This window comes from Salvelinus namaycush, chromosome 27 (genome assembly GCF_016432855.1).
Source record: "Salvelinus namaycush isolate Seneca chromosome 27, SaNama_1.0, whole genome shotgun sequence".
Taxonomy (NCBI): domain Eukaryota; kingdom Metazoa; phylum Chordata; class Actinopteri; order Salmoniformes; family Salmonidae; genus Salvelinus; species Salvelinus namaycush.
Genome location: NC_052333.1, coordinates 11736407 through 11752436, shown reverse-complemented (window position 1 = coordinate 11752436; position 16030 = coordinate 11736407). Strand labels below are relative to the sequence as shown.

The 16030-nt window shown below is 45.8% G+C and overlaps 1 protein-coding gene across 11 annotated transcripts in view; it reads right to left on the bottom strand.

Moving 5' to 3' along the window:
• Positions 1-16030, bottom strand: part of LOC120022066 (nuclear transcription factor Y subunit gamma-like) — a 57105-nt gene that overhangs the window by 18977 nt on the left and 22098 nt on the right. For 4 of the 11 annotated variants that reach the window (XM_038965860.1, XM_038965866.1, XM_038965868.1 and 1 more), the window contains exons 2-4: positions 2746-2849; positions 2531-2602; positions 69-182 (exon numbers count right to left, since the gene is read on the bottom strand). In XM_038965860.1, coding sequence (XP_038821788.1) covers positions 69-182; positions 2531-2602; positions 2746-2849 — 290 coding nt within the window. Of the gene's footprint in view, positions 1-68; positions 183-2530; positions 2603-2745; positions 2850-8285; positions 8451-9563; positions 9666-10583; positions 10827-11500; positions 11621-16030 lie in introns of those variants that run through there. The other 7 variants (XM_038965861.1, XM_038965869.1, XM_038965864.1 and 4 more) reach the window with 6 other exon arrangements.

The following is a 16030-nucleotide window of genomic DNA, read 5'->3' as shown; positions in this document are numbered from 1 at the left end:
TGACCTCTTTACAGACTAGGGAAGGTGCGCGCGTGACCTCTTTACACACTAGGGAGGGTGTGACTGACCTGTAAGGTGCGTCTCTTGTTGTCTTCAGTGTGAATCCAGGCCCTCAGCGTGAGCTCTGTGATGAAGATCTGAGCTGCCTTGGCAAACAGCACCGGAGCCTCCGCACTGATCATCTATGGAGACACGGCGATGACATGTTAGAACTAGGGGGAAACAGGGAACACACACACAGAACACAAAAACGTACACAACTAGACAGGGTTGTATAGATAGGCCGCCCGTAGACTTTGCTACTAAAGGGAAGAGACCTAACCTAAACTTCTGAAAACCTTTCCACTGAGTGACATTTAGAAGTTGGGCATGTCGTGGAGTTCGCCCGGAATGCAAGCAGCAGGCTACAGAGCTGCTGGGTCATGGCTAGCATAACAAACCCACACACTCTGCGTCATGGCTAGCAGAAGGGTCCCTCTAGATGTACAGCATGTCAGTGATCTGCTGATCTCCAAGGCTGGGGTTACATGAAGCAACTTTCATGCAATTTTAGTTGCAAATGACATCATCTCAAGCAACTTTGCTGTTACATGAAGGAACTCAAACGCAATTAAAATTGCATGCGACAGCCAATCATGTCACCTGCTGCCTTACATTGTGGTTTCACAAATGATTTGTTTATCCAACCGTTTGGTTATTGTAACACGGATATAGAACAAATGCAGCCTGTACAATTTAGCTAGTTATCCAAAACACCAACACAGCTAACTAGCTATGAGCTAACCAAGCTAGCAACAAACTATAATATATTTATTTTTATATATCTTTTTGCATTACAAACAGAATCTCAAAAACGCTGTAAAAATGTATAAAAGATCTGGCCGGTTTTGGGCGATGGTCTTCCACAGATTCAGATAAGGTGTTGTTCATGTAACCGATATGAAATGGCTAGCTAGTTAGCAGGGTGCGCGCTAATAGCGTTTCAATCGGTGACGTCACTCGCTCTGAGACCTTGAAGTAGTTGTTCCCCTTGCCCTGCAAGGGCCGCTGCTTTTGTGGAGCGATGGGTAACGATGCTTCGAGGGTGGCTGTTGTCGATGTGTGCAGAGGGTCCCTGGTTCGAGCCCAGGTAGGGGCGAGGAGAGGGACGGAAGCTATACTGTTACATTCAGACAAGCAGTTCAGAAAGGCTGGGCAGTAGTTTAAGCGGCGGGAGCTTCGATGGCACAGAGAGGGAGCAGTGTCAGTCAGTTACTTAGACAAGCCCAGAGATCTTCATCAGGCACCTCGTCTGTTGTCTCCTCCTCCTCTGTAGATAGGCTGGATAGTCTACTACTGAAGTGTAGCATCCACCTGGGTGATGCTTGGCAGCTATAAGCGCCAGAAAGACCATCACACCTCGGCAGTAGTCAGGAAACATTCCCCTCGAGGTGGGCACTCTCAACCCCTCACACTGCTAAATCAAATGGTGGACCATTTCAGTTGAAACTGGTAAGGGAGAGGTTTGGATTCACTTACATTTATTGACTGCTAAACCATGTACAATCATTTGTATACTTCTCCTGCTGTGCTAGTCTTTGTTCTGTCTACCCCGATTGCGGTTTGTGCTGCGCAGCACTGACAGCTGTGTTGACATGGCAATTTGGTCGGAATTCCGAACCTTCGAATGGATCATGTGACAAAAGTGTCTGTTTTGATTGGCTGTTGATTGCAACTAGTTGCACAAAGTTGAAAAGTTTCAACTGGGTGCAACCAAGTTGCAGATGAGTTGCAGAGGGGTGTTTCACGAAGCAGTCAACAAGCAACTCAGTTACAATCAACTAAAATTGTGTGCAAGTTGTAACTGCAGCCTTCAGTTCAGCTTCTTCCTCCACCCAGTTAAGCTGCTACTGCTTGTCTATTAAGCTGCTACTGCTTGTCTATTAAGCTGCTACTGCTTGTCTATTAAGCTGCTACTGCTTGTCTATTAAGCTGCTACTGCTTGTCTATTAAGCTGCTACTGCTTGTCTATTAAGCTGCTACTGCTTGTCTATTAAGCTGCTACTACTTGTCTATTAAGCTGCTACTACTTGTCTATTAAGCTGCTACTACTTGTCTATTAAGCTGCTACTGCTTGTCTTTTAAGCTGCTACTGCTTATATATTAAGCTGCTACTGCTTATATATTAAGCTGCTACTGCTTATCTACTAGCCACTACGGGATGGGTGTGTGTATTGTTGTAAATTGTTAGATATTACTGCACTGTTGGAGCTAGAAACAAGCATTTCGCTACACCCGCAATAACATCTGCTAAACACGTGTATGTGACAAATACAATTTGATGAGGTACGGTTGCAAATAACATGCCTCCTCAAAGCATTTTCTACAGAATGAGCTAGTGGGTCCTGTGAATCCTCTGTTAATTTCAGCCAGCTGTGGACACCTCAGCTACACATTGCCATGTTAAGTAATCTGAATAGGGTGTTGATGAAGACGTCATAGAGTGATCACAGAGAGTGGTGACCTGTGATGTGTAAGCCCCGCCTCCTACCTTCACATCTTCATCCAGCTTCATGATTTTCTTGATTCGGGCGAGAGGCAACTCCTGCACGCGGAAATCCTTCTGAAACAGAGCCAAGGGGTGTTAGGGGCAGGTCATGTGGAAACCACTTGTGAGGTGCGTATGTGTACCACAATGAAGGGTGTGTGTGTGTCTGCAACATCCATGCTTGTGTGTGTGTGTGACGGAGGGAGGGCGTGACGTACCACCGTGAGGTTCCTGATCTCTTCCATGACGCGTGGCCAGAAGGACTGTAGGCTCTGCTGGGCATCGCTGCCCCCGGCGCCAAACGAATCTGCAGACATGCTCACTGCAGGGGGAGGGAGGGAGAGAGAAGGAGGGAGGAGAGTGGGAGAGACCAAGAGACAGGAAAAGAGTGTGAAAGGGCAAAATATCAGATTCAGAAAAAAAAAACATATACTATGATTTACTGTATGAATGAACAATGATTTACTGTATGAATGAACAATTATCTTGAGTCGATCAATGAAAGGTGGACGAGTGAATCAAATCTACCAAGAACAGCACACCAGAGTTGACCCACAATGGCAGCCAAAGGCCCCACTGGCCAGAGCTCTAGCAACTCCATTGGAAAACCTTCAATTAGAATACATTGAATTTTAAATATAGGCCGGGCCGTTTCTATTTCTGTTGCCGCCCATCAATCCTTGACATGCCTAACGACAGATCGCTGCATGGAACAACCACATTAGTAGCCTACAGCTACATCAAACTGCATCAAAGAAGACTCTAGTCTGTCATGTCACTATGTGGGGTATTAGTCACCCCAAGTCTGAGGACAGGCCTGAGTGCCCCATTTTTTAGGCAGCAGGGATCTTGATCCTGCCATTTAGCAAACCACATGCATAGCTGGAGCCCAGACTGAACCTAACGTATTTGGCACATCTTAGATAGTTAACATATTATAAGCAGTGGGGTACTGCGCACCCCCCAGAGCTTTGGGATGCCCGCACATTTGCTTTTGACAAAAATCATACCATAGGTAATTGAAAATACCCCGGTATACAGGCACAAGCCTAGCTCAGAGTATTCCACTCCCTCTAGTAACAACTCACCCCCGCACTCAAGCACCAAAACACACACACCTCCATATCCACATAACTCTGTAACGTGAGGCCTGAGTCTGGCTCCCAGAAAGGGAACAACCAGGTTACTATGGCATGCCAGGAATTCTGCTGTGAACATTAGCCTGCCTGTCTGAGCCGGTCTACAGTGCAACCTCACCTCTCCCTCTCTTCTTTCCTGGGAATAATGGACAGGCGACAAGAGAAAAGGGAAACACTATAATAGCTGGGTGTGGTGTGTGTCCAGTCAGGGGTGTGTACAACGGAGCAGCATTAACCCAACGCTGAGAAAAAGTGCCAGAGGCTGGAACAGGGGGAGGTAAGAGACAGGGAGGGAGGGCCGTTGCAGTCCGACGGCTATGCAAACCAGCTATGTGGGTCAAACATGATGATGAGAATATGAGAGAGAGAATGCAAGAGAAAGAAGAGAGAATGTGAGAGAGAGAGCGAGAAGAGAGCGAGAAGCATAAAAACATGACCACACAAAGACTCTCTAGTCCTGCCTCTCAGCCATTGGCCATAGCTTAGTCCTGCCTCTCAACCATTGGCCACAGCTGAGCTCACGTCCTCCATTAGTTCAAAACACAGACAGTATGACAATAAATCAGTTCTGAACCATGAGCATTTCTTCCTGTTATTTTCAAATAGAGAGTAAATCAATCAGAATGAAGTCAGGGGGGGTGGAGGGGTCGATAAATCAATCAGACCAGATGTAATGGCAGGCCAGGACAGTTACTGTCCTCTAAAAGTGTCTGTGATGAGTTGGACTGCCCAGTGTCCAGTTTCATTTCAAGGTTGATTGAAGTCCTGTTGCAAATCACTAACCCGCTTCCCCTTAGCCGACAAAACAATCCCAGCGATGAAGATAACAATGATGGGATTTGTAGTCTTATGGTGGAGTCAGTCTAAGCCTACAATGAAGAACCAAATGCCCTTGTTTCTAGTTTACCATACCTGATCTGGTCTGAGTGGGAGAATGACAAAACAAACCATAAAGAAGAGTTTAATGGCACGCCTTCCAGGAACACTGTTTCATTTGTCTACTTTGTACAGCTCCAAGGCAGCCCAGCGTTTTAACAGCGGCGTCAGGAGTTGATCTTGTGATGGATGCAGTAGGACATCCGTGTATGCATGTACTGTATGTACACTACCGTTCAAAAGTTTGGGGTCACTTAGAAATGTCCTTGTTTTTGAAAGAAAAGCACATTTTTTGTCCATTAAAATAACTTCAAATTGATCAGAAATGTCAATTATACGTATGCGTGTATGTGGGGGCGGCAGGTAGCCTAGTGGTTAGAGCGTTGGGCCAGTAACCAAAAGGTTGCTAGATCGAATCCCCGAGCTGACAAGGTAAAAATCTGTCGTTCTGCCAACTGAACAAGGCAGTTAACCCACTGTTCCCCGGAAGGCCATCATTGTAAATAAGAATTTGTTCTTAGCCGACTTGCCTAGTTAAATAAAGGTAACATTTAAATTAAATTGTGTATTCTCTCCAAATGGTAGCCAGATAATTATAATATAATTAGATGATTCACTTAACACCATGACAGAGGACTATCTGGCTAATTACCACGGCAACAGTGGGATTTCTGCGGTGGCCCAGGGAGGAAATGGAGAGCGGGAACGGGAATTAAAAGAGTAAACACTTCAATTAATGAAAAGAGATAAATTAATTAATAAATAAACAAGTAGGACCTAACCGCCACAGCTGTCTCCACTTACACACACACACACACCAAACCTCAGCTGACTGAACTAAATAGCTCCGGAGCGGGGCTTTGCTCTCTCGGATACAATTGATATGATATAATACAATTATTAATCTCACTGTGTGACCCTACGACCTTCAATATACACACGACGCCCACAACAGACCAGTTCTCATGTCAAAAGACACTCTATGCATATAAGCACTGTAGGCAATAAACCAGTCTCTCCTTCTGCAGTCCTAGCCTAGCAGAAACCTGATCCAATATCTACGAGTGAGCCTCTCCAAATGTGGACTGATGTCCTTGAAGAGGCAGTGACCAACACATGTCCATTTGGAGCGTCAGGCTGTGGTGTGTTAGAGCTGATCGGCGTTCACAATGAGTCATTTTTATATACTTTTTCTATAATAGGTGCTCGCGCAAACTAAAAAAGGGTATGTAAACTGTGTTCTCTCTCCACTACACCGCTGGTGATGTTGACTGGTTACACTTGGCTGCACTGGTGTGTCTCTCTCTACTTGGACCCTATGTCCACATAGCACTGTGACATGATGTAATGTGCTGTACTGTAAGGTGCTGCACTGTGCTGGTCTTTGATATGTGTTCTTCTGCACTGCCATTGCCCTGTTTTTTACTGTGCTGTGTTCCACTGTGCTATGCTGCACTGTGCTGGCGGTGCTATGCTGCACTGTGCTGGCGGTGCTATGCTGCACTGTGCTGGCGGTGCTATGCTGCACTGTGCTGGCGGTGCTATGCTGCACTGTGCTGGCGGTGCTATGCTGCACTGTGCTGGCGGTGCTATGCTGCACTGTGCTGCTTTCCTCTCCTCTGCAGTTCTGTTGCCCTTCAGTGGTCAGAGAGAAGAGGAGAGAGATGGCGGTGTACAGTTTCTCCTGACCTGCACCGTGTGCTTTGTCGGCAACACTGACCATCCGCTGCCACTTCTCCTCCTGCATCCGTCTCTCCCCTTTCTCTCCCCTCTCTATCTCCTCTGAGAAAGTAAAATGGTGTTCAGCAGCAGGATCTGCTGAATCAGCAGTATTGTTGTCCTGCCAAGCCCAGCCTCTCTGCTGCTCTCCCCTGGCAGGTCGGCCACGGACACACTCACAGCAGCGTCATCAGCTTCAGGTCCAAACTGACAATGACACTCCTTACCTGGGCCCTTCTGGGACTGAACTCACCCTAGAACATCAGAAAAAACTGGATAGGTGCAAGGAAAATGGGAGAAAGTCTTCATCTAGTCCTCTCAGATCTCGACTAGAGACAATTTTACCATTTTACTGTACTGGTCCTGTTCTTGTAGATTCTGCAAAGGGGGAGACCGAGGTGCAAGAAAGGAGTGACTTTTCAGATTGGAGTGATGCACTGCAGGTAGCTGTTTCTGCATAGGGAGGTGTTCACTGCTCAGGTAAATGCAACGCTGACGGAAAGAAAATGAATGAGTAACACTAATGATAAACACTGAGTTAATCGCTTCCTTAATGGCCTGGCTGGTGGATTTTAATGAGACAATTACTGTCATCCACAACTCCATGACCATCACAACAATAGTTTGTCCTATTTCAAACCTCAAGCTTTAGAGTGCATTAACAATGTAATGCAACCACAGGGGAACTTCACAAAGGGAATAGATTTATTGACTAATGGACAATTAGTGTAGCCCAGCCTATAGCCAAACCTTGGCCTGAGTGAGGACAACATCCAAAAAGGTGTTTTCTAATGTATTCCAATAACATCAGTAGGATATCACTAATAGACTTCCATGGTATGCAGTAGTTTGGTATGGTATGCAGTAGTTTGGTATGGTATGCAGTAGTTTGGTATGGTATGCAGTATTGTTTCAAGTAAGGCTAGCATGGAGCAGGTTAAAGGTTAAAGATTTTGCAGTCATGGTACCATGACTCCTCCTGACTGGTTCAAAATGTTGACAGAAGTAGTTCTGGCTAACTCATTAATCCAGACGTGTGAAACTCCCCCAGGAGAGCCTGCACTGAATAACTCTGAAATGCTGAAGAAAAACAAGAATGCTTTCAATGGTCAACTACATGCTCATGTGAGGGTTTATTTGGCTATGGGCATTGTGTTGTTTTAACACTAACATGATTTGACATAATGTTACTCCTGGATTATTTAGTCAACCTCTAGCTGGAATGACCTTTCGGAACAGAGGAATGTAGCCTACCACTTTGCATTTTGCCAACAACTAAAACATCCATTCCAAAAACAAAACGTGTAGTTCACCGTTTAACAGACTGGAACTTCTACAGGAAAAACATTATTTGGTAACCAAATGATTAAATATTCACAGATTTGTAATATGTTGACAGGTGCTCAAAAGAGACATCTCGTGTCAATCCCACTTGCCACCTCCATCCACCCCCCCTCTCCATTCTCCCCTCCTTGATTGTTGTGAAAATACTGAAGTGATGAGGGCAGATACAGAGTAATAGAGGTCACTAATCAGATCCTCCATCAGAGAAAGAGAGGAGAAAGAAAGAAGGAGAGAGAGAGAATTTCCTCAAAGGACTGCAAAAGGACAGGATGGGAATGTTAACTTTTTGTATTGTCGGAATAAAACTATATACTTATAATGATCATTAAGGTGACCTACTGCAAAATGTCAGGTGCAAGAGCACACAAACTGCAGTTATTCAACCAAAGCCTATGGCTAGGCTATACAGTATAAGCTAGCTAGGCTATCAGTAAATGATGTATGATAAGCCTAAAGTGCAAACAGTAAGAGGGTACACATTGCACAAGCTGCATGCAACGTCAATAGCTGAGGTCACATTCTAGAAGCAGGAATGCCTTGGTCAACTCAAGGAAAGTCACTAAATACAAGCCCTTTAGGATTCTGTTTCGCAGAAAAACACTGTCCCATTCACAGAATCAGCCTTTTTGGGAATGTTTTTGGGGGCAAATAAAACACAATTTCATGGTTTTTCTCCTCACGTTATGGATTGACATGGGAAGCTCAGTCAAGCTGCTTCATCCAGATCTCAGTGACATCAGCGGGGGAAAGACTGGGAAGAACAAGTGTGAACATGAACATTTAGAAATAAAGCATTGAATTTTTTTTTTAACTGACGGAAAATAAACTGAAAATAAAAAACAACAACAGAAGAATCAATCATTGTTGAATCCTATTATGTGCAAAGTGGCAGCGGCATATTAAACCAAATGCACCTATATTCATTCAGGTCAGAGGTAAAACCCAACCCCCCCCACCCACACACACACACACACACAAGCACACAAATAAGAGAACAGAAATTGGCAGTGTTGCAGCGTGCCGGGTAAATGATCTACTCAAGAACAAAAAAAGGAGCCCGGTTCTCGTTCTCAGCCAGTCAGTGAATTACAGACTAACCAAGAACACGTAGCTAGATCTGTATGTGCACGTTGTGATCAGTTTGCGGTGGATGCTGTGCTTGAAGAGAGCCGCGGCCTGTAATAATGTCTGACAGCCAGCCCTGACCCGTGTCAAAGTCGTCCATCCCACTGGCCCTGTGCTGTGCTCTGTCCCTGCAAACTTTGCCCTTGGATCTGCTTCAAACCAACTCCAGGAAGAACTCGCTCAGCTCTGATCTCCCAAGGTCATTCAACAGAGGAGAGAGAGAGAGAAACCAGAGAGGGAGGGGGAGCGAGAGAGTGGGAGGGGGAAAGAGAGAGGGAAGGGGGAGGGGAGGGTGAGAGCGAGCAATAGAGAGAGCGAGACGGGGAAAGAGAGAACAGGTTTTTCAACTTTCACTGCAGCACTTGCATGGGCGACCCCATTTACGTCACTTCTTTCCTTTGAGCGCAAAGACATCTCTGTCCGCAAGTCCCTTATTCCTCAACCCTCACTGTCCTTTCATCCATCTCTCCGCTGACAGAAAGACTGCGGGAGTCAGTCTCACATTCTTGTGACCTTCATCGAACACTAGGCTCAGGCAGCTCTGGCACCCACTGCTGCTACCTGCATATCAGCATCAATAACATAACACCACCAGCAAACTTTAACTGGCAGTTTGGCTCATGTGTTGACAACACACAACATTATATACACACACTCAAAACAGGGCTGCCTGCAAGGGCAAAGGAATAAGGCACACAAGACCTGTGTGTAGTCACTTTAGCTGGAGAGTGTGCTTGCTGCAAGTATGTGTGTATGGTTGAGTGTGTCTGTGTGTTTGTTTGGATTTTCATTTACTTTCCCAACCATTTTTCTTACGATGCAGTCCTGCTCACCTGCAAATGATATTCAAATCTCATGCAAACAGTGACGGGAGCTGGGATTTGGAAGCCAGGGCTTCAGCTCTGGAGTTATTGTCCTCCGTCTCCCCAACGGGACTTTGTCAGAGAGAAAGGCACCAATAGAAACATTCAATTAGGGAGGACAGAGCTAAAGATGTTATAAAGATTCCATCTAAAGAGAGCTCACAATCACACATCAAAAACCCCACAACTACGAGGTCTCGGATTGTCCCCCAAACATCCAGCAGTCAGCCCAGCAACCATCTTGCCCTCTCCATTGCATCACTGTCAGGCGAGTGTTAACTACGCCCCAAGGACCGGGCCTTGGGACGGGCACTGGTCAGCAACCGCAGTCACAGCACCGCAACCATCCTGGATGACTTTGAAGTCTGTCTGCCTGTGAGTACAGTGCTGGGCCGGTCTACCACAGCGCTACAGAGTCAATGACCAACACAGCCCAGAGAGAGAGACTAACAGCTGCTAACGTTCTGCTAGAAAGTCCAAAGTCAAAGCACAGCCGTAGCAGGGTCTCAAATAAACGCCAGCTACGGCTGTTCCACAGAACAAACAGCCTTATTCAATAGAACTTGCCTCAATATTAGTAGCCTACATTGTAGTATTCATAGGAAAACATTAACATGACTCAAATCAACTGTGAAAAAATATATATACACATTCGCACCACTTTCAATTCTGCAAAATGCTAACTAAAGATGTCAACAACACCGATCCTGTACTGGAGTGACAGTTGAAGGACATGAGGGTGGCCGGGCAGACTGCTGTCCGGTGCAGAAATAAACAACCAAAACACACACTCAGATTTCTCTCAAGGAGAAAAGTAGAGGACGACAGAAGAGGAGGAGGGGGAGGACAGAGAGAGCATCCCTTCTCTGCAGAGAGAGATAGATAAAGACGAGAAGAGACAAAGTACACATGGGTAGTGGAGGAGTCCTGCTGTGGTCTAAAACACAGCCAGGTCTGTGGTTACTAGTGTGTTTGAGTGGTCACACTTACCCTGTGCCCTTCATGCTGTGTAGTAGGCTGTGGGAGAGAAGGAGAGAGAAAGGCTGTACTCTACTCTGCATTGTAGAAGAGAGAGGGGGGGCTGGCTGACACACAAAATCTCTGTAGCCCTCAACTTCCTCGGGCCCCGGAACCAGGAACAGACAAAAGGCAGTCTGCCCGTCCGTCCGCCTTTAAAAAGCATATAGCCTGCCCGACAGAGAGAAGAGCGTTCACCACCACCCCTTTATTCTACCCCTCCCCCTCAACTGAGTCTCCACCGCTCCCTCCCACCACCCTCCTTCTCCTAAACACACACCCCTCTCTCCTGTTTCTCCTCTGACCAAGTCCCCTCATTTGCCCCACAGTTGAGCGTCTCCCTCTCTTCCTATCACTCATTTCCTCTCCCTCTCGCTCTCCAGGACAGCGACCCTTTTGTTTGTCATTCAGTTGACCCCTGCCTCAGCACACAGGAGGGGGGGGGAAAATAAAATAAAAAAGAGAGGTGAAGGAGCGACGAACGGCAGAACAGCGGCGCTCCAGAGTCCCAGTTAAAAATCTCCTCCGGCCTCCTTGCCCTTTAATATTCAAAAGTAATCAATCTAGCCTGCAACATGATACTCAGACCCCGCCCCTGACCGGGCTCCTGCCCCGCACTCAGACGATCCCCCAATGACAGGACAAAGCCCTTGCTTTCTATTGGCCGAGCCACATGCTCGTAGGCTCTGACACTTTCCACGCTCCTCCCCCTTCCTCCACCCAACCACCCATTTCACCGCCAGCCAACTTCCTGTTTTAAGTTACCTTGAGCTGAAGGATAGGGGTCAAGGAAAGAAAAGAGGGAGAGAGAAAGAAGAACCAGACAAAAAAGAAAGAAAGTTATAAAAAAGCGCGTTAGAGTGAGTGAGGAAGTGATGGCGGTAGCTTGCCTCTGCATTCTGTGTCCTCCGGTTGATCTTGCGTTTCTCATGGCTGTACGGAGAAGAAAGGAACCACTGGCTGCTCTCTCTGACAACTGTTCCCTGCTTATTTACAATGTCAAACTAAACGTCTCCCTGAGTCCCACCTCCCCACAGCCCGGACTGGCCAGTGATGTAAGCAGCCCTGACACCCCTGATTGGCCAAGGGGAGTGTCAGAATGGATGCCGCATGTTGAAGCCACATGATTTAAAGAGCAACGGCATATTGAGCAGACACTCCGCCTGATATGTGTGCACAGGCATAAAGTGCACGCCCACAGGCACACACGCTTGTCCTTTCGCTGTCACAGCAGGTAGAGAGAATCTCAACATCCAGGCTATCTACTACATATTACAGTAGTCTGTTTAAGTGATAATAACACAAAAACATAATTGAAAGGTATGCGTCCGTTCATTCACAAAAATGTACTAGAATAACTACTTATTACACAATGAACTTCATGTGAATTAATTAGGCTACACATCCATGCTATCTGATAGTAAGATCCAGATTCAGCAATAGATTAATGAAATACTGAATACCTAGCTCTAGGCTACTAATAAAAACATGTTTATTTTATTTTATAGGAGTAGTGGCTGGGGGTATATAAATGCTGTTCTGTTACCTGGCCAGGGGTTAAACAGACAGTCAGCCATGCTGTTCTGTTACCTGGCCAGGGGTTAAACAGACAGTCAGCCATGCTGTTCTGTTACCTGGCCAGGGGTTAAACAGACAGTCAGCCATGCTGTTCTGTTACCTGGCCAGGGGTTAAACAGACAGTCAGCCATGCTGTTCTGTTACCTGGCCAGGGGTTAAACAGACAGTCAGCCATGCTGTTCTGTTATCTGGCCAGGGGTTAAACAGACAGTCAGCCATGCTGTTCTGTTATCTGGCCAGGGGTTAAACAGACAGTCAGCCATGCTGTTCTGTTATCTGGCCAGGGGTTAAACAGACAGTCAGCCATGCTGTTCTGTTATCTGGCCAGGGGTTAAACAGACAGTCAGCCATGCTGTTCTGTTATCTGGCCAGGGGTTAAACAGACAGTCAGCCATGCTGTTCTGTTATCTGGCCAGGGGTTAAACAGACAGTCAGCCATGCTGTTCTGTTATCTGGCCAGGGGTTAAACAGACAGTCAGCCATGCTGTTCTGTTATCTGGCCAGGGGTTAAACAGACAGTCAGCCATGCTGTTCTGTTATCTGGCCAGGGGTTAAACAGACAGTCAGCCATGCTGTTCTGTTATCTGGCCAGGGGTTAAACAGACAGTCAGCCATGCTGTTCTACAAAATAACCTTAACATTAGGATGATCAATAGTAATACACTATAGGAATAGAGTGCCATTTGGGATGCAATAATGGTGTTTGGAGGAGCACTGTATATGGTGTTTGGAGGAGCACTGTATATGGTGTTTGGAGGAGCACTGTATGGCTAAACATCTGGTTAACAACAGATTAAGAAAATGTCCTGGCACTGAAGTGAGAGATTTTATGTGAGGGGGGGGGGGCAAAGCAATTTGCTGAAACAGTTGCTTTTAGCTGGCAGTCTGCACAGATGATGGTGGAATGACCTGAGGCTTATCCTGCATATTACCGCTGCAAATCCCCTACTGTACTGAGAAGCAAGCCAGAGAGAGAGAAAGAGAGAACAAACCTGCTTCATTAATGAACAAACCAGGGGGAGGGGAGGCGGAAGGAAGGACAGAGGAGAGTGTTGCTACAGGAAGTGGGGGGATGAAGAGCGAGCGAGAGCAAACCTTCTCCAACAATTAACAATCCAGGGAAAGGGGGAGGCGGAAGGATGTAGAAGGAAAGACAGAAAGGAGAGTGCTGTTACAGGATGGGGGGGAGATCTCTTTCATATATCAGCTATTTCGTGTTTCAGAAAGGCATAGAAAAAATAAGTCAAAAATAAAAACGTGGGAAAATAAAAGCCACCTAAAGACCTAGCTAGAGCAGGGCGGACCTAGAGCAGGGCGGACCCCCAAGTTTTCTCAGAAAAATTAAATCAAATTGTTGTGTGGAATTTTCATTGTTGGACATTAAAGATTGGAAAAACACCAGGAAATCAGCTCTAAGTGATTTTAATTTCAGAAATCTGTTCCCAAGTATTCCCACGCATAATAGAGAGACACGTGATCGTATACAAATGTGAGAAAGTTTTGAAATTATTATGATTTAGTCAAACATATCTATTTGGGCATCTTGCGATCAATCTGCAGTCTACAAATGATTTGTATTTATATTCCTGCCCCCCGACCATCCTCGGCTGAATCTTGTTGATGATCCCTGACCTAGTGGGTCTAAACACAGACTTTTTTGCAAAGATACCATTGGTTACACAAATTACTGCAATGACACATCTCGACTGCTACCTCCGGAGTTAGAGCACGACACTAGCCTGACAGTTGCCCCCCTCTAAGCAGTGCAATGTAAACAGAATTGTCTCGTTGAGCCAACACTCAAAGTAAAAATTGTAATAGGAGAGAAATGTGTTTGAAACCGCTGAAATGTACAGACATTTACCTTCTTTTTTTGACTTATTTTATTTCGTTTTACCTGAAATTGAAGAGCCTGTTACATTCTGAAATTGCCACCGTAGCTTTAAATCTCAACAGTGGTATTTTTGTTTTTCTTGACTGCACTGAGCCACCGACATCCACGTCCAGGCAAGAAGCAACTCCCAAGGGAATTATCAATGTTTTAGGTGCAATTTGCTTTTGCCTCTTATAAGGCCTAAACACTTCCATGATATTTTTAAATAAAGCCTGGTTTGTTAAGGTAACTTGAATTGGCTAGTGTTTGCAAAATGTCAGCACGTTGATGTGAGAAAGAAATGATTTTGTTCAGCTAGTTATCTAGCTTGCTAGCTAACGTTACCTAGCTGTGTAGCCCAGGGTTTCCGTTAGCTGGCAATTGCTGGCTTTTGGTGTATAATAAAAATGAAAAGCTGATAACTAAATCTGTTGTCGGCCATAATGACCTGTAGGAAAAAAAAGCTAAATAATGCTTTTTATTCATTGATGGAAATACTAGTCAATGGAAATACATTGGATCGTCATGCTTATCAGTCTATAAGTTATTTGCATAATTTAGTGGAATTCAAATTCTCACACGCACACAGCGTGTGAATGGGATTTATCCTGCTGCTGGTTGGTGCTAAAGTAAAACATGTGCTTTTGTAAGCATTCAATGCGCAACAATTCTAAATGGAATCATGTTAAAAACTATTTTGGTGCAAGATTAAAAAGAGCTACTATTTTTATTTCTCAACTGGTAATTGAAGCACACCTCCCATTCACCATCAAGTGCAGGCAACAGACTATCAGCACGTCACACAACACTTTACAAATGTGAGCTGGAGGCAGTATGCATTTTGAAATCATACAGTACTTAATTGTTTAAACATTAATGTTTTATTTCATATTATGAGACATGTCTTACTCTGCTTATAAGTAGCCTATAGGCAAAATCCCACCATGGAAATGTGGATGTAATTCAATTAGAAAGACTTCAAAGGCTGTCCGTGAGTTTCAAGTTTGCGGAAGCTTCAAATTCATCCTACCATTTCTACCGTTCTGCATGCAAGTTATGATAAATGAGAAACATGTAAAAAAGTTTCAAAGTCAACTAATCCGAGATCACCAGCCTCTGCCATACGGACAGATTGATATACCGTAATCCATTGGCAGCTAAAGAAATGAGCGCATGGAACTCATAGCCTTTAGGCCTATAGCCAATGCAGCTATTGAACGTTTCCAACGTTGCAGGAGCTGCGTTTACTTTGCTTTGTTCCAGGACAATGTGGACCGCGTTGACTTTCAATGTAGCAACTGCTTGCTTGCGGAGGACTACAGGAGCAAAGTAGCTACTCTTAGCAAGCAAGTAGCAAACCTACATAAGCTACTGGGGAACCCACGCCCACCTACTTTTTATTTTTCTTCCACCCCAGTAGCCGGACGATGCTCTGGTCTAGTGAAAGTTTCGCCGCCGTGTCAGGTCTCCACAGCCGACTGGCCGGTCGCAAGGCAGGGTTCCATCCCTGAAGGGGTCTCCCCCTTCCCTGGAGGATGGAGCTGATCTCGACCCAACCAGCCATGGAGGTACGTCACTCGCCGTGGAAGTCGAAGAAGGCGTCCTCTGGCAACGGGGGTCTCCATGGAGATGTTGAGCCCGGACCTGACACAGAGCAGAAACAGCTTTGCCGCCCTGGATCCAGAGATTCCGGCGCCTTCGTCCGTGGTGGCTTCCCAATTAAGATCGGATCCGGAGGTACCTGCATCTTCGGTTCTGTCTCCCTCTCCGGTGGCTTCTACCTCAGGTTCAGATCCTCGGAGCTGCTTGAGAGACCGGGCCATTCAACATCACCAGCTGTCGTCATAGGCAGCTCTATGGTGAGAAACATCTCGGTCCCCAAGTCAAAAACCCTGTGCTACCCAGAAGCACGAGTACAGGAAATAATAAGGCTTCTTCTGACTGTTCTACCACGTTGTAGTCCATGTGG